At 33.3% G+C, this 24,349-nt stretch overlaps 1 protein-coding gene across 4 annotated transcripts in view; it reads left to right on the forward strand.

The window, feature by feature from the left end:
- The window catches only part of COL28A1 (collagen type XXVIII alpha 1 chain), a 111,197-nt gene that overhangs the window by 47,561 nt on the left and 39,287 nt on the right, over positions 1-24,349 (forward strand). For all 4 annotated transcript variants that reach the window (XM_039341439.1, XM_039341440.1, XM_039341438.1 and 1 more), the window contains exons 12-23: positions 7,399-7,467; positions 9,029-9,097; positions 11,132-11,200; positions 13,629-13,697; positions 14,322-14,390; positions 16,226-16,294; positions 18,407-18,475; positions 18,854-18,925; positions 20,085-20,153; positions 21,204-21,275; positions 22,250-22,318; positions 23,562-23,630. In XM_039341439.1, the coding sequence (XP_039197373.1) occupies positions 7,399-7,467; positions 9,029-9,097; positions 11,132-11,200; positions 13,629-13,697; positions 14,322-14,390; positions 16,226-16,294; positions 18,407-18,475; positions 18,854-18,925; positions 20,085-20,153; positions 21,204-21,275; positions 22,250-22,318; positions 23,562-23,630 (834 nt within the window). The remainder of the gene's footprint in view (positions 1-7,398; positions 7,468-9,028; positions 9,098-11,131; positions 11,201-13,628; positions 13,698-14,321; positions 14,391-16,225; positions 16,295-18,406; positions 18,476-18,853; positions 18,926-20,084; positions 20,154-21,203; positions 21,276-22,249; positions 22,319-23,561; positions 23,631-24,349) is intronic.

The following is a 24,349-nucleotide window of genomic DNA, read 5'->3' on the forward strand; positions in this document are numbered from 1 at the left end:
TTTTAGTAGTTGATCAGCAGGGAGGGGTGGAAACTTCCAGACAGCTCGCCTTCGCTGCAGACAACTTGCAGCACTGTTTGCAGAATAGGACTTTTGGTGGGCTCAGCAGGGCAGAGACAGCCTGGACAATTCCTATTGACTTTTGAAAGTCAATAGAATTAGACTCTATTCAAGAGAGTCTATTCTATTGGCTTTCAAAAGCCAATAGAATAAAAGGGAGTAGCACAGCTAAGGAAAAGGGGAAAAAAATGGCGGACTGCATTGTTTGGTGACCCCCATGAAATGGTCGTTCGACCCCAAATGGGGTCACGACCCACAGGTTGAGAACCGCTGACTTAGAGATTTCAAGAACAGATCTATTCAAATGGCCTATTTTTAATAATCTATGAATTATTGGCTGAAAAGAATCAACATGTAGATTGTGCCAAAGTAAATGCCTGCTTATCTTTATTTTATAATTCCACTACTTAGGAATTCTGATTCTATTATTTAGATTAAGGAAATGCCAATTTTAAAAAGGCTATGTTGTTAAGGTGTTTCTCTTTCCCTTTTATCTAAGCATTGCTATGTTACCAAAATGTGTGCAGATGGCCACTGAACCTTGGTTGGCAGCAATCAGAGTAAGGAGAAATTAGTCATTATTTGAGTGCATGGGGATAAATAGATCCGCATATAAACATTTGTACATAGTCAAATGTTTTGAACTTAAAACTACATTTTGAGTTAGAAGCGTATTTCAAGTTTCAATAGGTGAACAACTAGTTGACATGAATCTGAAACAGGATCTTAAAACTCAAATGCATGCATGCTTAAATAAATCAGCACGGTTTCATAGGGAGATTTCTTAATTTTGATAACAATTTATAATCCCATCTTTATGATTTGTAAATTTTTGATTTCATTTGATTTGATTGTTAATTGATTGGTTATGTGCTATTAAGTCATTTTTGAATCCTACTGACCAAATGGAGAAGACTTGAAAGAACAGGTAAGAGACACATCAACATGGAGAAATGTTCTCCATGTTGATGTGTCTCTTACCTGTTCTTTTAGGTCTTCCAATGGTGGACTTGCTGTTGGTTGTACTTTTTTCTTTTGTTCCATTTTTCCCAGCCTTACAACCTTTTCCAGAGAACTATGGAAACTTAATATTATAAGTGATTTATCTTTTATAGATAATAAATGATTTTGTCCATAATGACCATATCATTGCTGAAGGAAACAATGCTTTGTCTGGTCACAAAGGAATGAATGATTTGTTTTCATGTATCCCAATATATATGTTTTTTTCATTTGTATATCAACTGAACATATGAAACTGATTGCAAAAATATATCTACTCAACAATATTAGATTTTTTAAAATTGGATTTAATTACCATATTTTAACAAAATGCTATACTTGGTGTTTCTGTTGCCTTTAAAATTATACGATTCTTTATAGGAATTCTGTCAGCATAGAAATTTCACCAAGATAATTAGAAGTAGACACATATTGGCATTGTTAATTGTTGGCTTTTCTTTATTCCATGCTGATGGGAAAAGTGATTTTTTTTTGTTGATAATTAACATCAAAGCATTAACTTTTATCTACTCAAGGAACCATGGAGGACAGATTTGTAATAAGTTCATATTATTTTAATAAAATATACAGAATAAAACTGATGGAAAATATTGATATTGAAAGAAAGTATTTTAAAGGATGCAATCCTATGCTGAAATTTAATTGATTCCACTACAATGGTTTCTGGAAAAATTCTTCTGCATGCAGGTAGAACGTTAGGATACCTGTTATAAAAAAATAATGAGGTTTGTATTTGCTCACAATGTATACCATTGCCCTGAAACCAAATGCAAATCTTATTATTAATCCTTAGATTACAACACTAACTATACTATCCTTAAATATAGTTGCAAGAGAAACAATTTAGTTTAGTGGTTAAGGCATCAGGTTAGAAAACAGGAGATTGTGAATTCTAGTTCTGCCTTAGACTTGAAGCCAGCTATGTGATCTTGGACCACCAGTTCCTTTCTCTCAGACTTAGGAAGCAGGCAGTAGCAAACCACTTCCAGAAATCAACCATAACTTGAAGATGTGTGTGCATGTGCATGTGTGCATAAACATATACAGTATTTCCACTTACTTTCAGATAAACAGATAGAAATTGTTTCTCTATTTTGACTCATTTACTTCAAAGGAGAAATCAAAGGGATGTTTAAATTGTTCTTACTGAGAACAGTGAAAGAATTGAGTTTTATTCTAATTGGATTTTGCTTTATTTTTGAGAACTTAATTTATTGTAGATAAATGGGCATTTTTATGAAATTAGCATGTTCTGTTTATAAATTTAGTCTTTTCAAAGGTGGAAAATTTGTTTTCAAATATTCTCATCCATTCATGGTTGTTGATTTGCTTTCTGTTACAGTTTCTGTTGTTTTTGCTTCTATTCCTTCTTAAAGTGAAAGCTTTAATAAAGGCTCTTTGTCCTAATTAATTGCTCCATGGAAAATAAACATATAACTGAAAATTCATGCATAAAAACAATCCTTGGGAAAGGAAGTATTTCCTGGAATGGGAAGATAGTAATATGTCAGACCACCTGGTATTATTCAGTGAAGTTCACGAAAAAGAACTAGAAGAAGCAGTAGGGAGAAAGCTTTGAGACATTAAGAACAGAGCTTTAATTAATTGATCTCCCTAAAAACAGATACTGTGCTATCAACACAACACAAATAAAAGGATAAGGATATGGCTGAAAGGGATATGGCAAAATAAAACTAATATATTGTTCAGAGACAATTCTACCACCAAACTGGATTCACAAATCACCCTAAATGTGGGAGAAAAAAAAATCAGTCCTTCATTTAACATATGAGAACCATAAATTTTTACAATTGAAAATGATCATTGCAGCTTAACATACATTACATTGTTTTTTCACATCAGGTTTTATATGCAACAGTGTTTGCTATATGTATTATATCATATATATATAAATAAACACATATCATAGGAAAGACATACATATATATGATATGTAGACCCAAAGTTATCAGCAGTACTGTTCTTGATCTGCAAAAGTTAAGCTTCAAATCTTACAAAGATTGTTACCAAATATGGTACAGCTTTGAAATTTCTGCAGATTTTAAGCTTACAAAAATAGCAGATAATGTCCCCATTTGTTGTTTATAGTGGGAAAAGGATTAGAAGTCAATAGGTTTAATGTATGGAGAGAAGAAATATGTAATGATAGGAATACTGATAAAATCTGGATCTGGAATGCAAATTGATTTTTACATCCTTTCTACACTACTTTATTGCATTAAATTAAGAAGAAACAATATTGTATAGTATATATTTATTTGTTTCATCTGTGTATATGTATGTGTGTTTAATTTTTTCTTTTCATTTCCTTCTTTTCTTTTTTCTTTTTAGTATTTTTCTCCTTAGATTTTTTAGTGTTTTTTTTCTCTTTTACTTATGTTCATATTATAGATTTTATATCATAAATACAGTTTTTTATTTGAGATATACATTTTCTACAATAACAATATCCTGGATAATAATTTTACATATGATATATAGTAATAATGAATGTTTTAAAAAACAATTTAAAAAACTCAGAAGAGCAGGAATTTGCTGATAAATATATATGGGTGATTTGTTATAAGACTTGTAATCAACAGCATGTACAAGGTGGTGCTTTTGTTTATATCACGGGTGTCAAACTGCAGGCTCACAGGCTGGATGCATCATAGCAAAACTGCGCCCACTCCATTGCCAGCACGATATGTCGCGACACGTCATTTGATGTTGCGAGTTTGATACCCCTGGTCTATATAGTTCAGACAGTTAGAAAGCATTAGATTTCTCTTTATCCTTCTTTAAGAAAAGAAAAATGGAAGAAGCTTTATTGGCAGATGCAAATAAATGCAAAATATCATCTAGGCTAATCTCCCAGAATAATTATTCAATTGAAAATTTCATCTGGAAGCATGTGGAAAGCAATTTTTAGTATGTATCGCCTTATAAATTTTTTTCCTCTAGCAGGGGAAACATTAAAAATAAATGCAGAAAATATCTTATTAAAGGTAGGAACAGAAGAATCAATAGAATGATTTATGAGTAAAACCATTAGTTGTGAAAAAAAATGTTGAGTTTTAATATTCTGACTGGCTACATGCTTGTAGTTCCAAAGGCCCTGAACTTGTAATTCCAAGGGCCCCTTATGTTGATACTGATGGATTATAATATCTCTTAGTACTGAGGTTTTTCAGCAAGATTTGATTAGAAAAAGCTTTTTGGACTTTTACACAAAATTATATTCAAGTGATAATATAAGGGGTTTGGATATAGATAAATATTTACAATCAGTACATTTTCCTAGACTTTCAGAGGAACAACAAAATGGGATGTATAGTTTAATTACTGTGGAGGAAATTGGTTTAGCTATTAAGCAGTTAAAGGTTGGAAAGTCTCCTGGAACAGATGGACTGACTTCTAGGTATTATAAGATCTTATCTGAAGAAATGATAGAGCCATTAAAGGAACTCTTTAATAGTATTTTGTTGGGTATGCAAGTTCCTCCTTCTTGGAAAAGAGCCTTTATATCACTGATTCCGAAGGAAGATCAGGATCTTACAGAGCCTAAGAATTATAGGCCAATTTCATTATTGAATGTTGATTATAAGATCTTTACAAAAATTTTGGCAAATAGATTAATGCAGGTTATGAAAGACTTGATTCATAGTGATCAAGCAGGATTTATAACAGGGAGATATATGAAACATAATGTTAGACAAATTATTAACTTAATTGAGTACTTGGATAAGAATAATCAGATTCCTGTGGCTTTTATCTTTTTGGACGCTGAAAAAGCTTTTGATCAATTGGACTGGCAATTTTTATTTTCTTTGGTAGAGAAAATGAATTTTGGGGATAATTTTTTACATGCACTTAAAGCTATATATCAGCAGCAATCTGCACAAATTGTTGTAAATGGGGGATTGACTGAGAATTTTAATATTCAAAAAGGGACAAGACAAGGATGTCCATTATCCCCATTGTTATTTGTTTTAACATTGGAAATTTTATTGACTCAGATTCGGGAATTGAAGTTAATTAAGGGTGTAAAGATAAGGAAGAATGAGTATAAATTGCGGGCATTTGCGGATGATTTGGTTTTAATTTTGGAACAGCCGAATCAGGCGATTGATGGTTTATTATAACTTATAACACAGTATGGGAATGTTTCTGGTTTTAAAGTTAATAATTATAAGACTAAGATATTATCTAAGAATATGTCAGTTAAAGAAAGGGAAAGTTTGATTAAAGCCACAGGTTTTCAGATGGTAAAAAAGGTTAAATACTTGGGAGTATATCTAACTGCTTCAAATGGAAAATTGTATAAGAACAATTACGAACCACTATGGGCAAAAGTCCAAAAGGATTTAAGAGATTGGAAAAAATTGCAATTGTCATTGTTGGGGAGAATTTCAGCTGTAAAAATGAATGTTCTACCAAAGTTTCTTTTTTTGTTTCAGATGATACCTATTCTTAAAAAAGAGGCAAATTTGGAGGAATGGCAAAAGGGTATCAATAATTTTATATGGGCCGGGAAGAAACCAAGGGTTAAATTTAAGATATTACAGGATGCTCGAGAAAGAGGGGGACTTAAGGCACCTAATTTGAAATTATATTATGATGCAGCTGCCCTAACTTGGTTAAGTGATTGGCTTAATTTAACAAATATGGATATTCTTTTTTTGGAAGGTTGGGATTTAATATATGGTTGGCATGCATATTTAATTTTTAATAAGAAAGTTGATCGGACTTTTAAATCACATATTTTGAGGAATGCCTTACTTCGTGTTTGGAAGAAGTATTATTATAGATTAAATTATAAAATACCTATCTGGGGGATTCCCAGACATGCAATTGAGGGAACTTCTAAGGGGACAAATTTTGATAAAATCTCGTACAAAGAATTGTTAATTTGTTCTGGTTCGAATTGGCATTTGAAATCCCTAGATGTATTAAGGCAGCAAAATATTCTACAGTCATGGTTTCAATATTTACAAATAATGGATAGATGGACTGTAGACAAGAAAGAGGGAATAACACTAGAAGATAGACAATTGGTTATTCAGATTAAAAACCAAGGTCCGGCTCATATAAAAAGAATATACAATGTTTTATTAGAGTTAGATTCGGAAACAGAATTGGTTAAAGACTGTATGATTAAATGGGCTCAGAATATACAGGAGCCGATCTCATTGGATTTATGGGAGACAATTTGGATAAGAAATGTTAAATTTACACAAGCTCAAAATTTGAGAGAAAATTTTTATAAAATGTTTTATAGATGGCACTTAGATCCTAAAAAATTATCTTGTATGTATTCCAACATACAGCCCAAATGTTGGAGATGTGGCAATAATGATGCGACATACTTTCATATTTGGTGGAACTGTAAAAAAGTAAAGGCTTTTTGGATTATGATTTGGTGGAACATTCAAAAGATTTTTAGAAAAAAGATAAAGTTTATTCCTCAACTATTTTTACTTGGTATTTTTGTTGACTTAAATGAAAAAGAAACTACTTTGATGTTGAATTTATTAACTGCAGCAAGGTTACTAGTAGGTTTATATTGGAAGAAAGATTCCTTGCCTACTTTAGAAGAATGGATATTTAAAGTATCTAGTTTTGCAGAAATGGCAAAAATTTCTGCTTATTTAAAGGATCATACACAAGAAAGATATATTACTGTATGGGGAAGGTGGATAGATTATATTCAGAAAAAGTATGGAATTAAAAAGTTTGATTTATTTTATGAATGAATATCAAATATTATAGAGAATTGTTTTATAGGTTATGGAGTTAAAGGTTAATTATGATATTTTTTTTCTCTTTTTTTTCTTTTTTCTTAATTATTATAATTTTCTTTTTTTTAAACTCTGTATTCTGCTCTGGGAAGTGAAGGGAGGGGGGTTGGGGGTGGGAGGGAGGGTAAGGGGGGGGGTTCTCTATTTTAAAATTTTATTGTATTTTTATAAATGATTGTATGTTTTAAAAAATAAAAAAATTTCAATAAAAAATATCTCTTAGCTGTTTTTTGTATTAAATTTCTCTTTTGTGTTGTGTTTTAACTATTTTAATTGTTTTATGATTGTTTACCATCCAGAGTTACTGGTTTAAACTGGTCAACTATACAAACTGAATGAATGAATGAATGAATTTAATTAATTAATTTGCCTGAAGTTTTAATCAGGATGAATTAATAATGGATCAAGTTAGCATTGTTGCAAATCTGGGGTACACAAAATCCCAAAGTAATTTCTTACCATTTATTTTTCCATGATACAAAGAATTAATAACTAAATTTTTATCCATTTTAAGGGAGAACCAGGACCAGCAGGTCCTTATGGTCCTGCAGGAATCCCTGGAATTGGATATCCAGGACCTAAGGTAATACAATCAAGTCTATTGCACTACTTCAATTATGCAGTTAGACTGCAGCTCTGTAGACTGCAGATAGGACAATTTATATATTATTGCCTTGTATGGATAGGCAAATGGAGCTGTTTTTAGCCATTCATTGATTTACATTTCTACTTTTTAATCACATATTGATTTGCTTTCTCACCTTTTGAACACAGGTGAAAATAGGCCTGACAGTGAAAATAGGCCTGACAAAAAGAAAGAAAAGAACCCAGAAAGTTCTAATCTTGCCATTTAGTATCATCCGCACTGTGGTTCTCACAAAAGCTAAATTTGTGGTTCTAATAAGCTAAATTTGTCCCTGGCCATCCAAAGGAAGTGTCCTTGTCATTTCTTCAGAATAAAAGGAAGAGACTGAAACATCTCTTTGACCTGAACAATGAGCTAGAATGTGTCTCTTCATGTGCAATCAAAAAGCCAGTGGCCAGAGTTCCATTTTGTTGGCAAGGAAAAACATCAATGATGTCTTTCTCACAAGTTAATGTATCTAAGATGTAAAGCCAGCCAAATTATTTCAGAATATGACAAAGCAATCTTGCAAGCACATATCTTGTTGGTTCATTGTTTGACAGCTAAAATGTAATAATAGCAACTTGTTCCTTATCCAATGTACTAAAACCTTTCATGCCAGTTAAAATGTGATGTCTGTGATAGCTCTCTCACGGTTCCTAAGAATAGGAGAAGACTGATGGGAGGATGTAAGCAGGAATCCATCTTGTATTGCATGATGACCCAGATAAAGAATTAATATAAGAATTTTGGGGTGGAGGATTTAGACATTTAGACATTGATGAATGTCTAGAAAAAAAAATTACTTCTCTGGGAAGTTTTGCATTCTAAGAATTTCAACAAGGCCTTATAATGAAGTTCAATTTGTTTATATTACTTTCATTACTTACTATGATAAATCACTATGCTAAAGATCTGTGTCTGCAGCTGGTAGGATTTGGGGTTCTTTGATAGAAAATGCACAACACACAGTGCTAATCTGTGCTATTTTTATTTTATTCAGCACTAACATCTGATGGAAGTATATTTGTATAAATAGTGATACAGAAAGTCATAAAAGTGAAATGTTATGATGGATAGATGAAAGTTTAGCTTAAATGCTAAAGAAATAGTTGTGATCAATTAAGGCATAACAATGGCATAAAGGCACAAATCTTATTTTGATGGTAAATGCATCTTTTATTCATAAGAAAATTATATTTTTCACTTACATATATTCCAATATAGTACATAACCTGTGGCTTATAATATAATAACTGTCCGTTAATTCTAGCAATTTTTTAGTTATGATATATTTTTATTTGAAGAAGTACATTAAAAGTGTGACTTTATTATACTTTCCATGCTGGTCCCTAGTCTCCACATCATCTGCAGTCATCCAACCATGACTAATCTATCAGAACAGTGATTATCATGGGCCTTAATAGCTAGATGATACAATAAATGATTAGTAGAGAAATTGTCTTGGAAAATCTATTTGGAGCAACAACAAGTGTCATTTTAAAAATTATTTTACAAGGGTGATAGAGGTCAAGAAGGAAGAATTGGGTTTCCAGGACCAACTGGAATTGGTGAGCCAGGCTTAACAGTAAGTAAATTTGTAAATATTTTTTCTAAAAATTACATTTTTATGTTTTGTAATTGTTAAAGTAAGTTTTGAGATAGCAATGAATTCTGAGAGGCAGCTTAAACTAATTGTGATGAATAGTTAATTAATAAATATAATATCCAGTAGCATTCTTGGGTTCTGAAACATCTAAAATTTTAAAGCAACTTGTTAAATCCTTTAAAACTAAAAAACCTATCAAAAAACTGGATATGCAGATGTTAAGCCTTGAGTGCAATAAAAAATGAGAGGTTCCTATATTGTCTAGACCAGCGGTCCCCAACCTTTTGGGCTCCGCAGACTGGCAGTGGAACAGAAATGGGAGAGAGGGAATGGTTTCACAATCTAATCCTCTGCATGCGTAAATAAAACTTGATGTGCCTGCCCACTGCTTGCACAATCTAATCCTGCGTGGCCCTTTTCCAATGGCATCAATCTGCGGTCCAGTGGTTGGGACCCTTGCCTAGACAATGGGAGAGTATCTTAACTTCTATAGTAAGTCTCAATGGATCTCAAATTGTGACTTAAACAACAAAAAACAATGTTTATAATTTATAAATATGTATAATTTATTGGGGACCGAGATTGTTGGGGGCAATATCCTAATGCTGTAAACCATTTAGAGAGGGCTGTAAAGCACTATGAAGCAGTATATAAGTCTAAGGACTATTGCTATTGCGCTACATTATGTTTGAATAAAAAGAGACTGTCAAAAACAACAGTTCACTGAAGATGTAATAATATTTATACTTCTTTAAAACATGTTTGTACAATGTTGCTTTGCTACACTTACCAAGTTTGGAGGTGGGATTAGCAAATTGTATAAATATGATTATGAGATAGAAGCTAAAACATTTTCAGAGAATGGATATGGACTTTGACAACCAAACAACACTGATTGATTTTCTGTGCCTTTACTAGGGCTAAAAGGCTGATATTGCATATATTGCAGCTCTGGAAAAATAAGTATATGGCTCCATTTATTCCATGGGTTGAAGACCTGATTGCACTTGCCTTTTATGAACAGATTGCCTATAGACATAGACTTTATATAGACATGTATAATGAAATATGGGACTCATTTATGCAGAATACAGTAGATTTTTTTTAAAAAAAGATAGTTGTATAAATTATTAGAAATACTGTTTGTGTATATGTATTTGATTAATATTTGCATTAGACAAGTATATATAGAATTGTAACTGTTTATTGTTATAATGATGCACAAGTATCATAATTGTGGTTTTTTTCTTTGTCATATTTCTTTCACCTTTTTGTTAAACACTTTTTATGTGTTATTTTTAAAAATAATAATTAAAGTATATGAATAATAATACATGTAGTACCTCAATGGTGAATGATGTGTTCTGTCTGGCAATCTTACAATAATTAACTTTGACATGTAAATAGCAATTTTACTGTTTTCCCTTTTATCTTCAATGGGAGTGAGCAACTTGTTTGGTCTGGTAAGTGCATTTGGCATTTTGAGAACATGTTCTAAAAACCTTGCCTAATAAATTATGATACCAGATGATTGATCAAATATGCAGTCTTAAAGTTTTGAAATATCGAAAGAACAATTTTGATACTTTAAAACTTTGTTAATGCTTTATTATGATTCTATTCCATATTGATTGCAATTATTTTGGTATGCCTGATCTGATCTTATGCAGATTTGTTCTTTGTGAAGATTTTTAATGCTGGTATAGTATTGTTTTTATAGTATTAATTTAATTTTAAATGATGGATAGTCTGGAAAAAACTCCTGTTTGGTAGCCTAAAAATGCCATTTATCAAAAAGACAATGAAAATAAACAGTATGCTTGAAGTTAAGCTAATTGTATACTTTGCAGCAAAGGAATTTAAATTAAGTAAAAATCAAAGTCTTCAGTGAGGATTTTTTTAGTGTCATGGGAATATTCCACAACATTGAGGAAGGCGGTCTATATAGAGAGAATAGTGTGTACATGAGAGCTGTATCATCTATTCACAAGATTTTTTTTCTTTGAAATTCAGGGGCCACGTGGTCCTGAGGGAATGCAGGGTGAAAGAGGTCCACCTGGGGAAGGACTCCCAGGACGGAAGGTAAATATTCTATTTAAAACAAATAGACTTCCAACTAGACAGAGTGATTATTTCTTGTTTGTTTTAATTATTTCTTTCTAGGAATTTGTTCACAGGCAATGTCTTCTTGCCACTAGGTTTTTCAACTTTAAAACATTTCTTTGTCCCCTGAAATGCAAGAAAACATGTTCCTCCTTTTCATTTTCTAGACAGCATGGGTATGACAATTCTTCAGTCTGATGGAAGCCTTATTACATTTTGTTGAGTAAAGTTGAGTAAAGACACAGGGCTTCCTAGAGGTATAAAAATGATGTACGGAACAAGTAATTAGGGATACGTTTTTCAGCTTTATGCATATTTTTAGAAATCAGTTCACCTACAGTATTTAAGTGAATAACAGGGGGCTTAAACAGATAAAGGGAATTTCTGCAAGTAATGTATACTTAAATGTTTGTTTTCCATAAAACATAGTGATGACCAAAAACTCAACCTGAATGGCTTTAAAAAGTACTGAAAGTAGTTCAGGAGCTATGCTAAAATACTTTTTCAAGTAACCAGCCTGATGCCTACAAAGAAGTAGACAATAGTGCCTTTGCACTCATGTTTTTCAGCAGAAATTCAGAGGAATGGGTTTTCTCATAGCAGATTTGTGGCATTATTTTTCCAATGTCTACCTTGCAATTTCTCAGTTTTTATCAATGGTGAAGAAGGCTTTTATTATTTTTTTATTTTAGTGTTTAAGGATTTCTCTTGGGCTGTATTGTGCCTATTTTAGTGTGAGAAGGGCAACAGAGAGTGCCACTCAGAGGTTTCTGTGCTAAGGGTCGAGCAAGTCTAAATGGTGAGCATAATTGTGGGTCAACGCCCTACCCTTTTGTACATATGTCAGCATAGTATATATCTTAGTTCAAACCATCATTTTGGGCTCTCTTGGCCCACCCATTGCAAATGCACATGGAACTGCTACTGGTATTGTTATTTTCTGTTGTATATCTATCTATTACTCTAAAACCTCCCTGGATCCCTAAGCTTTTCTATTCGAAAGAAGTTCAGAAGGAATGGTTTCCCCATATTTCTTTAAAATTTAATGGAAGCTAGGAGACTGCAGGTCACTTGAGCTTTTACAATGAAAATAAGGATTCTGTAATTAAATAAAAATCACCTACTGCTTTCTATCCATGCTGGTATCACTGATCTTCTTCATAGGAAGAAAATAGACCAGCAAATTCATTCACATCATATTGAGTGACATTTGACAGGAAAAAATGTGTATGTTTTCTGCATAGTACCATAACTAGTAATCATTTAAAGTCTTTTCCAGTGAAACCAACAAACATTTCTATCCTGAACATCCCTAGCTTTCTTATGTTTTCCCAGACTTTTTGTTTCATTCAACCTTGAATTTGAATAATGGGACCCAAGGAATGTTATAATGAATCTCCATGGACATTTATATTTTTATGGAGCATTACCAGCTTTTGGAAGTAAAATATGTGGAGCTACTAAGTAACAAAGAAGTTTAAAAATAATGATTTAATTGTGGGAATTAAAGCAATATTTATTTCCTCTTCCCACATGTATCCTGTACTGACCAATATACACTGGAAGATTCATGACCTCCTGCTGATTGAGATTGCTCATTTGTTTTTCTACAGGCTTTTCCTCTCCAATTTACAATTTATTCATATTTAATTGAGGGAACTCTAATGACAAAATTTAGCAAGAATTAGATTGAAACCAATTCATTTTACTATACATGCATATGGGAAGGTGAAGTTGTCACAGGGTGTGTGTAAATGCTTGAAAAAATTACTATGATTTAAATCTTAAATTTTGGGGGTTTATGGCCATGGTCCATGACAATAAAGATATTTAAAGGGGACATGGTAAAGAAAAAGTTGAGAACCATTGGTTTAAGTCATAAACTTTATACAGGTAGTCCTTGACTTACAACAGTTCGTTTAGTGACCATTCAAAGTTATAATGGCACTGAAAAATGTGACTTCTGACCATTTTTCCCAGTTACGATCTTTGCAGCACCCCCATGATCATGTGATCAAAATTCAGATGTTTGGCAACTGGTTCATATTTATGCCAGTTGCAATGTCCCAAGATCCTGTGGTCATCTTTTGTGACCTTCTGACAAACAAAATCAATGGGGAAGCTAGGCTCATTTAACAACCAGGCTACTAACTTATCAACTGCAATAATTTGCTTAACAACTGTGACAAAAAAAATCGTAAAATGGGGCAAAACTCACTTAACAAATGTCTCACTTAAAAACAGAAATTTTGGGCTCATTTGTGGTCATAAGTTGAGGGCTACCTGTACCAAAAACCTGGTCCTTGCTAGTCTGGCTGTTCAAAGGTAATTTAATCAACTATCCTTCTGTGGTAAATGTTAAGTACGGTCCTGAATCAACTCAGAAAATCTTAACAAATCTTTCCAGGGAGATAAAGGTTCTGAGGGACCTGCTGGACCAGTTGGAGCCCCAGGCCTATCCATCAAAGGAGATAAGGTACCCTATACAATTGACTGTATAAACAGAATGCAATACTGCTGAACCACCAGCAGTGAATCTGCCACATGAAAAATGCCTGAGAAGAATTAAAGGAAAAACAATAAATTCAAAGATGCGTCATGCTGAAACTGCGCCCACCCCATTGCCGGCAATGAAAAAAAAAGTTGTGATACGTTGCGACACGTCATGTGATGTTGCGAGTTTGACACTCCTGGTTTAGAGAACAACTTATTAAGCTGTGATGTTGCTTAGAGGCAAAGTCAAGATGGTGGTCTCACATTGTAACTGATACTCTTTCACTTTTGCATATGCAACATACAGTGTTTTATGCACATACAAAAAGGCAAGATTTTTGATCATGTTGCCACAACTGCCATCTGGAATTTTCCCATGGATGTTGCAACATTAATTAACATGAGATAATTACAATATTGCTGCCTTGTCACATAGTCTCATTATTTTCCAAATTGTTCTTCTCTCATTACTCTTTCCCACTCAGCACAGTTATGTTCCTTTTTAATACTTTGTAAACTACTGCAATCAGAATGCACGTGACTTTCAAATTTGAACCTAACATCATGATGGTGATACTTCAATTAAAGCAATAATTTTTTCATATAGGGTGAACGAGGGTTGGAAGGAGTGCAGGGCCCAATGGGACCACCTGGAACTGGCATCCAAGGAAATCAGGTAACATCTCATTTGGTCCCATCACCTCACAATCCATCCTGCCCTAAATATTACAAATTTGTCTGTGGAAGACATCTACAATATGTGACCATGGACTATTTGCATATCTGCAGGTTAATTTATAATTCCAGGGTATTGATTTAAGTCACAGTGTCTTAAGAACTCCAAGCAAATTAGATTTGCCCAGCAGGTTTATAGACCTTTAATTTTGTACTGTTTCCCCAAAAAGAGGCAGGCTTAATGTTAAAGCAAAACCAATCAATATACAAGCTGCCTTATATCAAGTCAGACTCTTGGTCCATCTGCCTTTGTATTGGTGACATAATTACCCAGATTTTTCCCAGGGTTTCGGACTGCAGTTCTCCAAGCCTCCCAAAAGAAATCTGGGATTGAACCAGGGAAGCAATGTATGCAGAACTGGCATTTCATCATTGGGCTACAGCACTGTCATTTTAAGAATGAAAACAATGTATCTTTTCATAACAATTTATATTTCTTAATATAAATTTATTAAAGAAATGTAACAATTTATATTTCTTGATATAATTTATAGCAAACATTAAGAATAGCTATAGGTATCATCAAAAGTAAACAAATTGATTTTGGATGTTTATTGGAGTGCAATGAATTGTTCTAAAACTCTTAGATCTATAGTTGAATAGGACCAGTCTAGTTTACATGCTTTTATTCAATTACAGTCAATTATATTTTTTGTAACTTAATGTATGTCTGAGTTTATTTGCAAATCTAAATAAAATGCTTACAGTTTGCTCCTCGTGCAGAAAATTAAAATTTGCTTCTGTATATAAATGTGAATGATCTCTAAAATCAAGACAAACACTCTAACATTGGATAAACATTAGTGTTGATTTAAAAACTAGGAGAAACTTTCATCCATCAGTAACTCTAAATCTGGATTACTTTAAAGAGGTCTCACAACCTAGTATCTTTTCTTCTTCTTCTTCTTGTGCCATATCCGTTATTGGACATTGACAATCATGTTGGCGATCCTGTTTTTATCAGCAGCTGCACGAAAAAGTGCTGCTGAGTTTTGTCCAAACCAATCCCTTGAGTTTTAATTCATTGTAAATTAAAGGTGGAATGCATGCATTACATGCACCAATTCTTAGGTTCAATTCTTAGTATGTCAAGATAGCAGTTAAGCTTAGATGTGAGATAAGATGTGACATAAGCCGTGATGGTACAGTGGCTACAATGCAGTATTGCAGGCTAATTGCTGACTGCCAGGAGTTTAATTCTGACCGGCTCAAGATTGACTCAGCCTTCCATCTTTCTGAGGTTAGTAAAATGAGGATTGTCCCAGATTATTGGGGACAATATGCTGATTTTGTAGACTGCTTAGAGAGGGCTGTAAAGCACTATGAAGTGGTATATAAGTCTAAGTGCTATTGCTAAGTGCTATAAAAGATGCTGAGGCCTTCAACCTTGTACCAGCCAGACTGGACAAATCTGGATTGGGCCCACAAATTGCCAATATAGTAGTTTTATGGTCTAGAAGTAATATTCTTCAAATTATTTGGTTCCAGCACATTAATATTTGTCCAAGAAAGTCTGATGCTGCTATAACTGCATAAAAAATTGTGGATAGATATTATGAAATTCAAAAATATGTCATTTGTAATAGAAATTATGGGATGTGTAGTTAATCTTCAACGATAAATAAAAGGATGTTTAAGCTTGCATTTTGAAGGAGAAGTTACCAAATATTTGTGAATCAATTTTCTTTCTTTATTATATGATGACTGTCCATTCTGTCAATATAGTTGATACCCGAGGAAGAGCAAGTTTAGCCAATTGAAAAATTATATTTTCAGGGTATTCAAGGGCTAAAAGGTGCTCCTGGTGTGAAGGGGTCACGAGGAATAGGACTGCCTGGACCAAAGGTATGCATATATTAAATTTATAGGCTGATAACAATCTGTTAGAACTCTGGTGCATTTACAAAATACAACAATAAAAGCACAATAAATAAACAGAGTATATAATCAAAAAGTAATGTCCAGAGAAAATCAACAATCAATTAAAAGATAAAAACATCTCATAAGATATCTATTGCCTGTTCTAATCAAGAGCCTGGGGATGTGGTCAGGTTTTAAGGGCTCATTTCAAAAGGCCCAAAATGGACCCATGAAGTAAATAAATATATTTTGCAATAAATAATTTCAGGCTAATGGTCAAAATGCAGTAGATACAATACAGTATATGTAATTTACAACTAGGAAGATTGTAATAATTTAATAATAATAATAAAGCATAAAAGAAGTTTTTGTGGTATGCATTTAACTCCACTACAACATAGATAATGACATGTCAGGATTATTACTTTGCTAAATATATTTAAACCATTTCAATCCCAACAATTTCCTATAATATAATTGGCAATTAACAACATTAAAGAAAGCACAGAAGTATAAAAAAAATTGCAGGTGATCCATATAACATCAGTAAAGATAGTTTAAACATTCAAACAATAATTTAGTAAAAATATGAATATCAGATGACTTGCATGAATTAGGAATGCCCATTTGAAGTTAGCTATTATAGTTTGGAAGTAAAGGGTTCCCCCCCCAGTACATGCCTCGCCATCTAAATGATGTCAATGCCTCCAGCATGATGCTGGTGATGCTAGGTTCTAGTCAGCTCCTGTAAGACATTTCTGCTGTTGTGGACACATTTTTTTTTATTCTGTTCCCTGGCCATTATTTTCCAGGGCTATTCTACTTTAGGCCCACTTCTTTCGTTTATCAAAAAGGCATCTTTCTCCATTTTTCTTGCCTCTCTTGTTAAAAAGGTTAAGGTTTATCTGAAATATGTCTGTCAGAAGTATAGGTAGAGGAGATGCTAAAGAGCTACTCCCCCATTTCCCTTTCCATCTTCTCTGGCTCCTGATTCACTGTGATATCTGGATTGCATTGCCATATGGAGTAATTAAAAGAAATTCCTCCCACTCATTCCATTCTCTCCAGTTCTCATCATATCCATCTATCTCTTGTAATTCAGGCATTGGTTTAGAATCATACATGCAAAGACATGCAGGAAATGACTAGGCTGAGCCCAAGGAAGGGGTCAAACACATCATCAGTCTCAAATCCCTTCATGCCCACAAGAGATCTAAGTCCAACTCACCTGAATTCATTGGCTCCTATCTACCATCAATTTGCTTTGACTGTTAGTAGTTCAGATTCTTATAGAGCAGTGCTTCTCAATCTTTTTAATGCCGCGACCCCCAACCGGTCGTAAGTTGAGGACTACTCAACCGGTCGTAAGTCGAGGACTACTCAACTGGTGCAGCACCGTTTGCAGAATGGGACTTTTGGCGGGCTCAGCAGGGCAGAGACAGCCTGGACAATTCCTATTGGCTTTTGAAAGCCAATAGAATTAGACTCTATTCAAGAGAATCTATTCTGTTGGCTTTCAAAAGCCAATTGAATAAAAGGGAGTAGCACAGCTAAGGAAAAGGGGGAAAAAATGGCGGACTGCGTTGTTTGGCGACCCCCGTGAAATGGTCATTTGACCCCAAATGGGGTCCCGACCCACAGGTTGAGAACCACTGTTATAGAGATCTTAAGCTTTTAAATAAACATATTAAACCTGATTTCCTGTGCTTGATAGACAAGTGGAATAACTTGTGACCAGCTTTGATTATCTATCAAAACTTGTCTCCTCCTTAAAGCTCAACAGCTAGTAAATGTTTTCCTGTCAACCAGAAACCCACCCATCGCTTTTCTACACTTCTGCCTTAGATATGTGTGGCAACACCAAAATCTGGAGAGAAACACTTTAGCAGAGGAATGAAGCAGTGAGTGAGAGGATGCTTTTCCACATCTAGTAATGAGAGTTGAGTCAGTTTAAACTTGAGAAGGCAACATGCAAAGTGAATGCTCTATTCTTTACATGAAAAAAATTGTGCATCTGTTTATGTCTATAAATAGATAGTGTATGAATTATAAGTTATTGGGAAATATTTATTCATTAATATTTTTTATTTTTACAAGGGAGAATTGGGACCATCTGGACAAAAAGGAGATATAGGAGCACCAGGAACTGGGCAGCCTGGACCTAAAGTGAGCCTGTTTTGCACTCATAAATCTAAAATTTAATTTTTGTTTAATGAAATGAAGACTTGAAACTTCCCTATGAGCTGTGATTCTGGAAACTGCATTATCCAAGGGGACAATTCTTTGAATGCAGTAGGAATATTTGTTATATAGCACACAAATATTTCTCAATATTGGCAAAACACAAAACTATTGATGATTCAATATCTGACAATATCTAAGTAAGTTAATGTACTCACTTTCATTCAAGATAAAAGCAAAAGTTATTAACCGAATTTCACATATTTAAAGAATTAGAATGGAAGTAATCATCCTCCCCAAACAATGCAAATCTGTTGAACTTTTTTTAAAAAAAAAAGCATTTAAAAAATGATTCTTTTAAAGGGAGACCCGGGAAGATCAGGATTTCCAGGAGAAAGTGGGAAACCAGGAATACAAGGAATACCAGGAAAAAAGGTAATTGATTTGTTTGTTTAATATATGTGGGTTCAAGACAGGTTGCAGATCCATCAAGTGAATGAGGGAAAGGCATCCCTTCATGTCCCTATGCCCCTGTCATCATCATCATCATCATCATTATGTGTTTGAAGCAAGAAGAAGTTGGGAATCTACCATGCTTGTTCATGTACAAGAGGAGTACTAAGGAAATAGGGAGGGGGTACATTTCTATTTGCTCCATTGATGGCTTATATCTGAAAGATCCTGCAGATCCTTTCCTAAAACAAAAAGTTTCAGTTAACACTTCTTTCTTCCCCACCAATTTTGCCCACTCATGCAGCTTTAGAGAGATCAAGTTCTAGTTGTATTTTTTTATCCACACTACCATATTATGTGTATTTATAATAATGAGAATATGGATGTGGTCCTGTAGATCAGCCATAGCATCCTGTGGGGGCCTTTTCACATTCCCTTTATCTGTCAAAAATGTGTTGGGATATGAGCCAGTTATATGCAATTATAATGAGACCGTAGAGTTTGACCTATGAAAGTAGGGAACCAAGGATGGAAGATAACTGGAAAAGCTAAATGGCCGTACATGTGGAAGACAGGAAGTTTATTGTTTATTGCTTATATCTACAGACCATTACATTACCTTTCTGAATAAAACTATGATATTGGAAATCAGTCTGACCTAGAGAAAAGAACCAAGAAAAGTGGCTGGAGTGGAATGCCAGTTGAGGCTTCAGTGTTCTTGCTTGCATACCCTTTTGACTCTTTGCAGCACATGGACATCACCCCACACTTGCACATAAATGGGATGGATTGAATATAAAAGACCCTAATGAGCTGCTTTTTTAAAATATAATTTGGGCCTTAAGCAATAAGGAGTACTCTATTCTCTATGCTGTCACAAATTTATACTAAGAAGAATAAACTGTTATGAATATATTTAGGTCACTTAAATCTCACACCTCCATTCTCATACTTTTTAAAAAAAAAATAGAGTGAATGCTTTAGACACTTGCACTTTTTATATTTTGAATTATTATGTTAAAGCTACTAAATTTTTCATGTTTGAGTTGTTGTTTCAGATGTGTTTTGTTTGTTTTTGATATAATACAGAATATATTTATAGTGCTGAATGGAATTAATACCTTACTTTTGTTGATAATAGGGAGAACAAGGACCATCTGGTCCAAGAGGCCCAGAGGGAATTCCAGGGAAAGGGGACTTGGGTCCAAAGGTATGATTTAATTTATTTATTTTATAATTAAGTAGTAGAGCAGAGAAATAAAAATTCTTGAAGAATCAAGCCATATGCAGTAGTATATTTTTATCCAAGATGATGCTTTTTCAAATATGCTTCCAAGTTTAAATATTTTCAATATAGCTCATATAAAAAAACTTGTGAACAAAAAATTGCAATCATCGTATTTGAACTGAGATGACAGAAAAAAGGTGCTGTCATTTAAAAGAATCTCCAAGTTGCAGCTCAGATATGGCTTGCTGACTTTTTTCCATATCTGTTGGACTTGGAGAGAGAAAAAAAATCCTTTGTTATTGATTTTCTTACAAGGCTTTTTCAAGATAATTATAATGTAGAGTATCATCTGAGGGATAGGGTTATTCTGTGCAAACCTTAGTTGCCAAATTATGACCTGTGATTATAATTCACAGGTCACAAATTTAATTCAAAAGCTAAGGAAGTCATATTGTGCATGAAAAAATCTACCAAATATCTATCATACTTCATATGTAACAACTTGAGTTCATTGATTCTATATCAAGCAGACTATTAAGCAAGGGGATAGTGATAAAGTTGCTGAGCCATGATCTTAAAAATAAATGGAAAAAAGTGATGGCAAACAACTTCTATATTACTATTAATGCCCATAAAAGTAACAAGAGTCAAGCTGAATGTAAAGCAGATTTTACTGTATTTCTTGTTTTAGATGTTGAACTACATGAAGAAAGAAGAGATTTAAATGTATTAGGTTTTCTTAGATTCTATGCAGGCTTCAGGTGCAGGGCAAAGGAGCAATATCTTGAAACAGATTCATGAAACTAGCAAAATAGTTTGCTTAAGAAGTTGGGCCCTTTTTAATATTTGAACATGGAAAACATCTGGAATTTAAGCCTCTAAAGCCTCCATCACATATTCACTGCTTTTTGCCCCCATAGCATAACTTTATTCTAAAAATATTCCTAAATGAAAGTTGTCAATTTAGGTAGATTAGGTGGAAACCTCTGTATGTTAATATTGCTTTTTTAAAAAAAATAATATATATATCAGGGTGAAGATGGTCAGAAAGGTGTCCAAGGATTAGATGGACCACGAGGTATTCCAGGCCCTCCAGGACCAAAGGTGTGTTAGGTACATTTCTCAATTGTTATTGTATAATGACATTCAGTATTCTGCATGCAGATTATTAAACACAATTCATATAATGCAGTTATTAGATAGCCTCAATGATCAAAGATAGCATGTCTATTGGGGAATGTAAGTTATAGTCTAGCATATCTGGAAAACATCTTGCTGGAAAAGGCAAGATCATATATTGATTAGCAAATCATGAAAGTCTGGTGAATTCCACTGCTATCATTATAGTTGTTTAGAATAATCTGGATACTAGTTCAACCATTTCAAAAACTCATGAACTTCAAAGTAAGATCAAAGATCAAAGTCTTATAGACAGGATATCACTAATACATATCCTACAAATGATTTTCTTAATTTATGAATTAACAAAAAGGAAAATATGGAATTAAATATGTGTTAAATGTTAGCTGCTTTCAAATAAGTCTAAGGAAGAAGAGGAATAACTGCAATCTAAATGTTTTTATCTAGAATTTTGAGATCATTTGTAATATTCTGCTTAATATTCTAATTCAATGGTATTTATAATAAAGTAATTTATAACATGAAACCTGACAATTATGATAAATTGAGTTCCACTGACTTTAGGGCTACATGTGATTTGGATTTAAAGGTTAAAAGATATTTCAGAGTGCATTATCAGAAATTGTCTGCAGCTTCTGCTTTTCTTAGTGTCATGCTTTTCCCAGAAAAAGACCCAGGAACTGTAGTCAGATATTATATGAGCATAGTCATCTTTCTAAAAGCTGTATTTATCTTTGAATCTGCATGTTTTTTATAGATTTTATAGTATGTTTGAAATATGAGTTAAGGCCCCTGTAATATCAACTGACTTATTTCTGCACTTATAAAAAGAGTCTATAGAGAACTGAAAAAGAGAGTTTTCTTTTCATTGAGTATTTAAAATACAAATAAAAAAATGTGTTGATATACAAATACATAAACAGATTTTGTTCTTTTAGGGAGAATCTGGAATCAAAGGTGACATTGGTTTTCCAGGACCTTCAGTACGTGGGCTACCTGGCCCCAAGGTATATAAGCTATTGACTGTTAATAGGAAGACTACTTATCTGATGTTAGACCTTCAGGGAAGTGCAGGCAAGAAGCACAAACAGGAATATTAACTTTATTTTTATTGTAAGTACAGTAACAGAACCTTGCCAAGTAGGAAATATTTTTCTCTTTCTTTTTACTCTGAAGAAAACTAGGGAGTATCCCTCTGAAAACTATGAAGTGGCCCTTTCCCACACTCGTGCTTCTTCTGTTGGTTGAGACTTTTTTTACATGCACCTCTCCTCCCTGTCTCTCAAGGACATTCCCTCATACCATTGCATCTGAAAACAGGAATTGCCAAAAGAATAGCCATTAGTAGACTACAGCAAAAAAAATGTTGATGCTTTTAAAAATTCCAAAAAAGGAGAATATTTATAGTTCAGGGTTGACATGAGGAGTCCTTGGTGTTTGTTTGTTTTCTTGCAGACATTTCATTAACCAAACTAACATCATGTCTCAAGAAGAGATTAACAATGTCTCAAGAAAACAACCAAGCTCAGATACCACAAAGGATCCCTCACCTGGGAAAAAAAGCTGTATAATGGCACATGTTTTAAGAAATTAAAGTCCCCTTCACCAAATGCATGGCTCATTTTTCTGATAGAGCACCATATATAGAATGCAAGAAAGGGAAAAATAATGAAGAAGAATTTAAGAGAAATGCAATATACAAGGTACAATAGTGACAATTACATTTTTGACAGTGGCCATTCACCAAATAATTGTTAGATTCGACACAAGCATTTTTTCATTGTTATATTTCATATATAACATGTATGTGAAGACAACAGATGAAAAGATAGGAAGGCAGAATAAAAATTAATGGATGCAAGGGAACATAAAGATTAGTATGTGGCTAACTAAATCTATCACAGTGCAAGGCACTCTTAAATATCAAACTAAATGCTCATTAAGACTAGTTTGAGGCACAAGTACCTAAAGTATTTTAAATGCTTAAAATCTGCACAGAACCTGTAACATTGTACCTTAAAGCAGGATTAGTGTATGCAAGCAGCAGAGATGTATAGAACATATGAAATAAATTCTTTTTATTTGTAGTTTTGGAATTGTCATATTTGGTGGATGGATCTTGTCCTAGTCATAGTTTGAAATATAACTGCTCGTCAAAATTATTCAGATCAACACCTGAAGTTGTCATTTTCTTAAAAAAAATTAAACGTAATGTGATTATTTTAATTTATTCATATTTGTATTGTTTAGGGTGAACAAGGATACCCAGGCCCTCCTGGAAATGATGGAAACCCTGGACATACAATTGTGGGACCTAAGGTAATAAATAAATCAATATGGCTTAAGATCAGTAAGGAAAAAAAAGAAAACACAAGGGCTTCCTCTCAAAATATTCTTCTTAATTAATTTCTGGTTAATATCTGGTATCTTTTTCTCCCTTCTTTTTCATATTATATTTTAGATTTCTATTTTCTAATATCTACTTGCTTAGTTATATACAGTACTCTGTTTCAAAATTTGCAATCCTACTCTCCTATTCCTAAGCACTAAAGAATGAAGTTTAGAAGTTTAGTTTCATGAAGTTTCTGAATTATTTACCAGGCTGATGCAGCATATGATTTAAGTCTAAAACATTTTTTTATTCAGAATAATCTCAGTATAAGAATAAAATAAATAATACAGTAAAGCTAGAAAGCAGATCAAACTTTCAGAGTTCTTATTCACTCAGGTTCTTCCATCAATATTGATTAACTTAGCTTCCAATTTCTCATAGACATTCATACCTGTTGTTTTACAACTTGGATTCTCTTGTATTTTTGAATATGTGTGTGTGTGTGTGTGTTTAACAAAAATCATAGACCAATATGCTAATGAATGAAATAAAATTAAAATGAATACCTGAGAAAAATATCTTTCCATCCTTAATGCCTAATTTCAAATATGTATGTTATTTATTATTATCTTAGACCTGCATTAGCAGACATTAGCAGATTCAGTGAATTTGATAGGTATTCTTCTTTGTCAGACAGAGACTGAAA

This window comes from Crotalus tigris, unplaced genomic scaffold (genome assembly GCF_016545835.1).
Source record: "Crotalus tigris isolate CLP2741 ecotype Arizona unplaced genomic scaffold, ASM1654583v1 scf7180000017765.3138416, whole genome shotgun sequence".
Taxonomy (NCBI): Eukaryota; Metazoa; Chordata; class Lepidosauria; order Squamata; family Viperidae; genus Crotalus; species Crotalus tigris.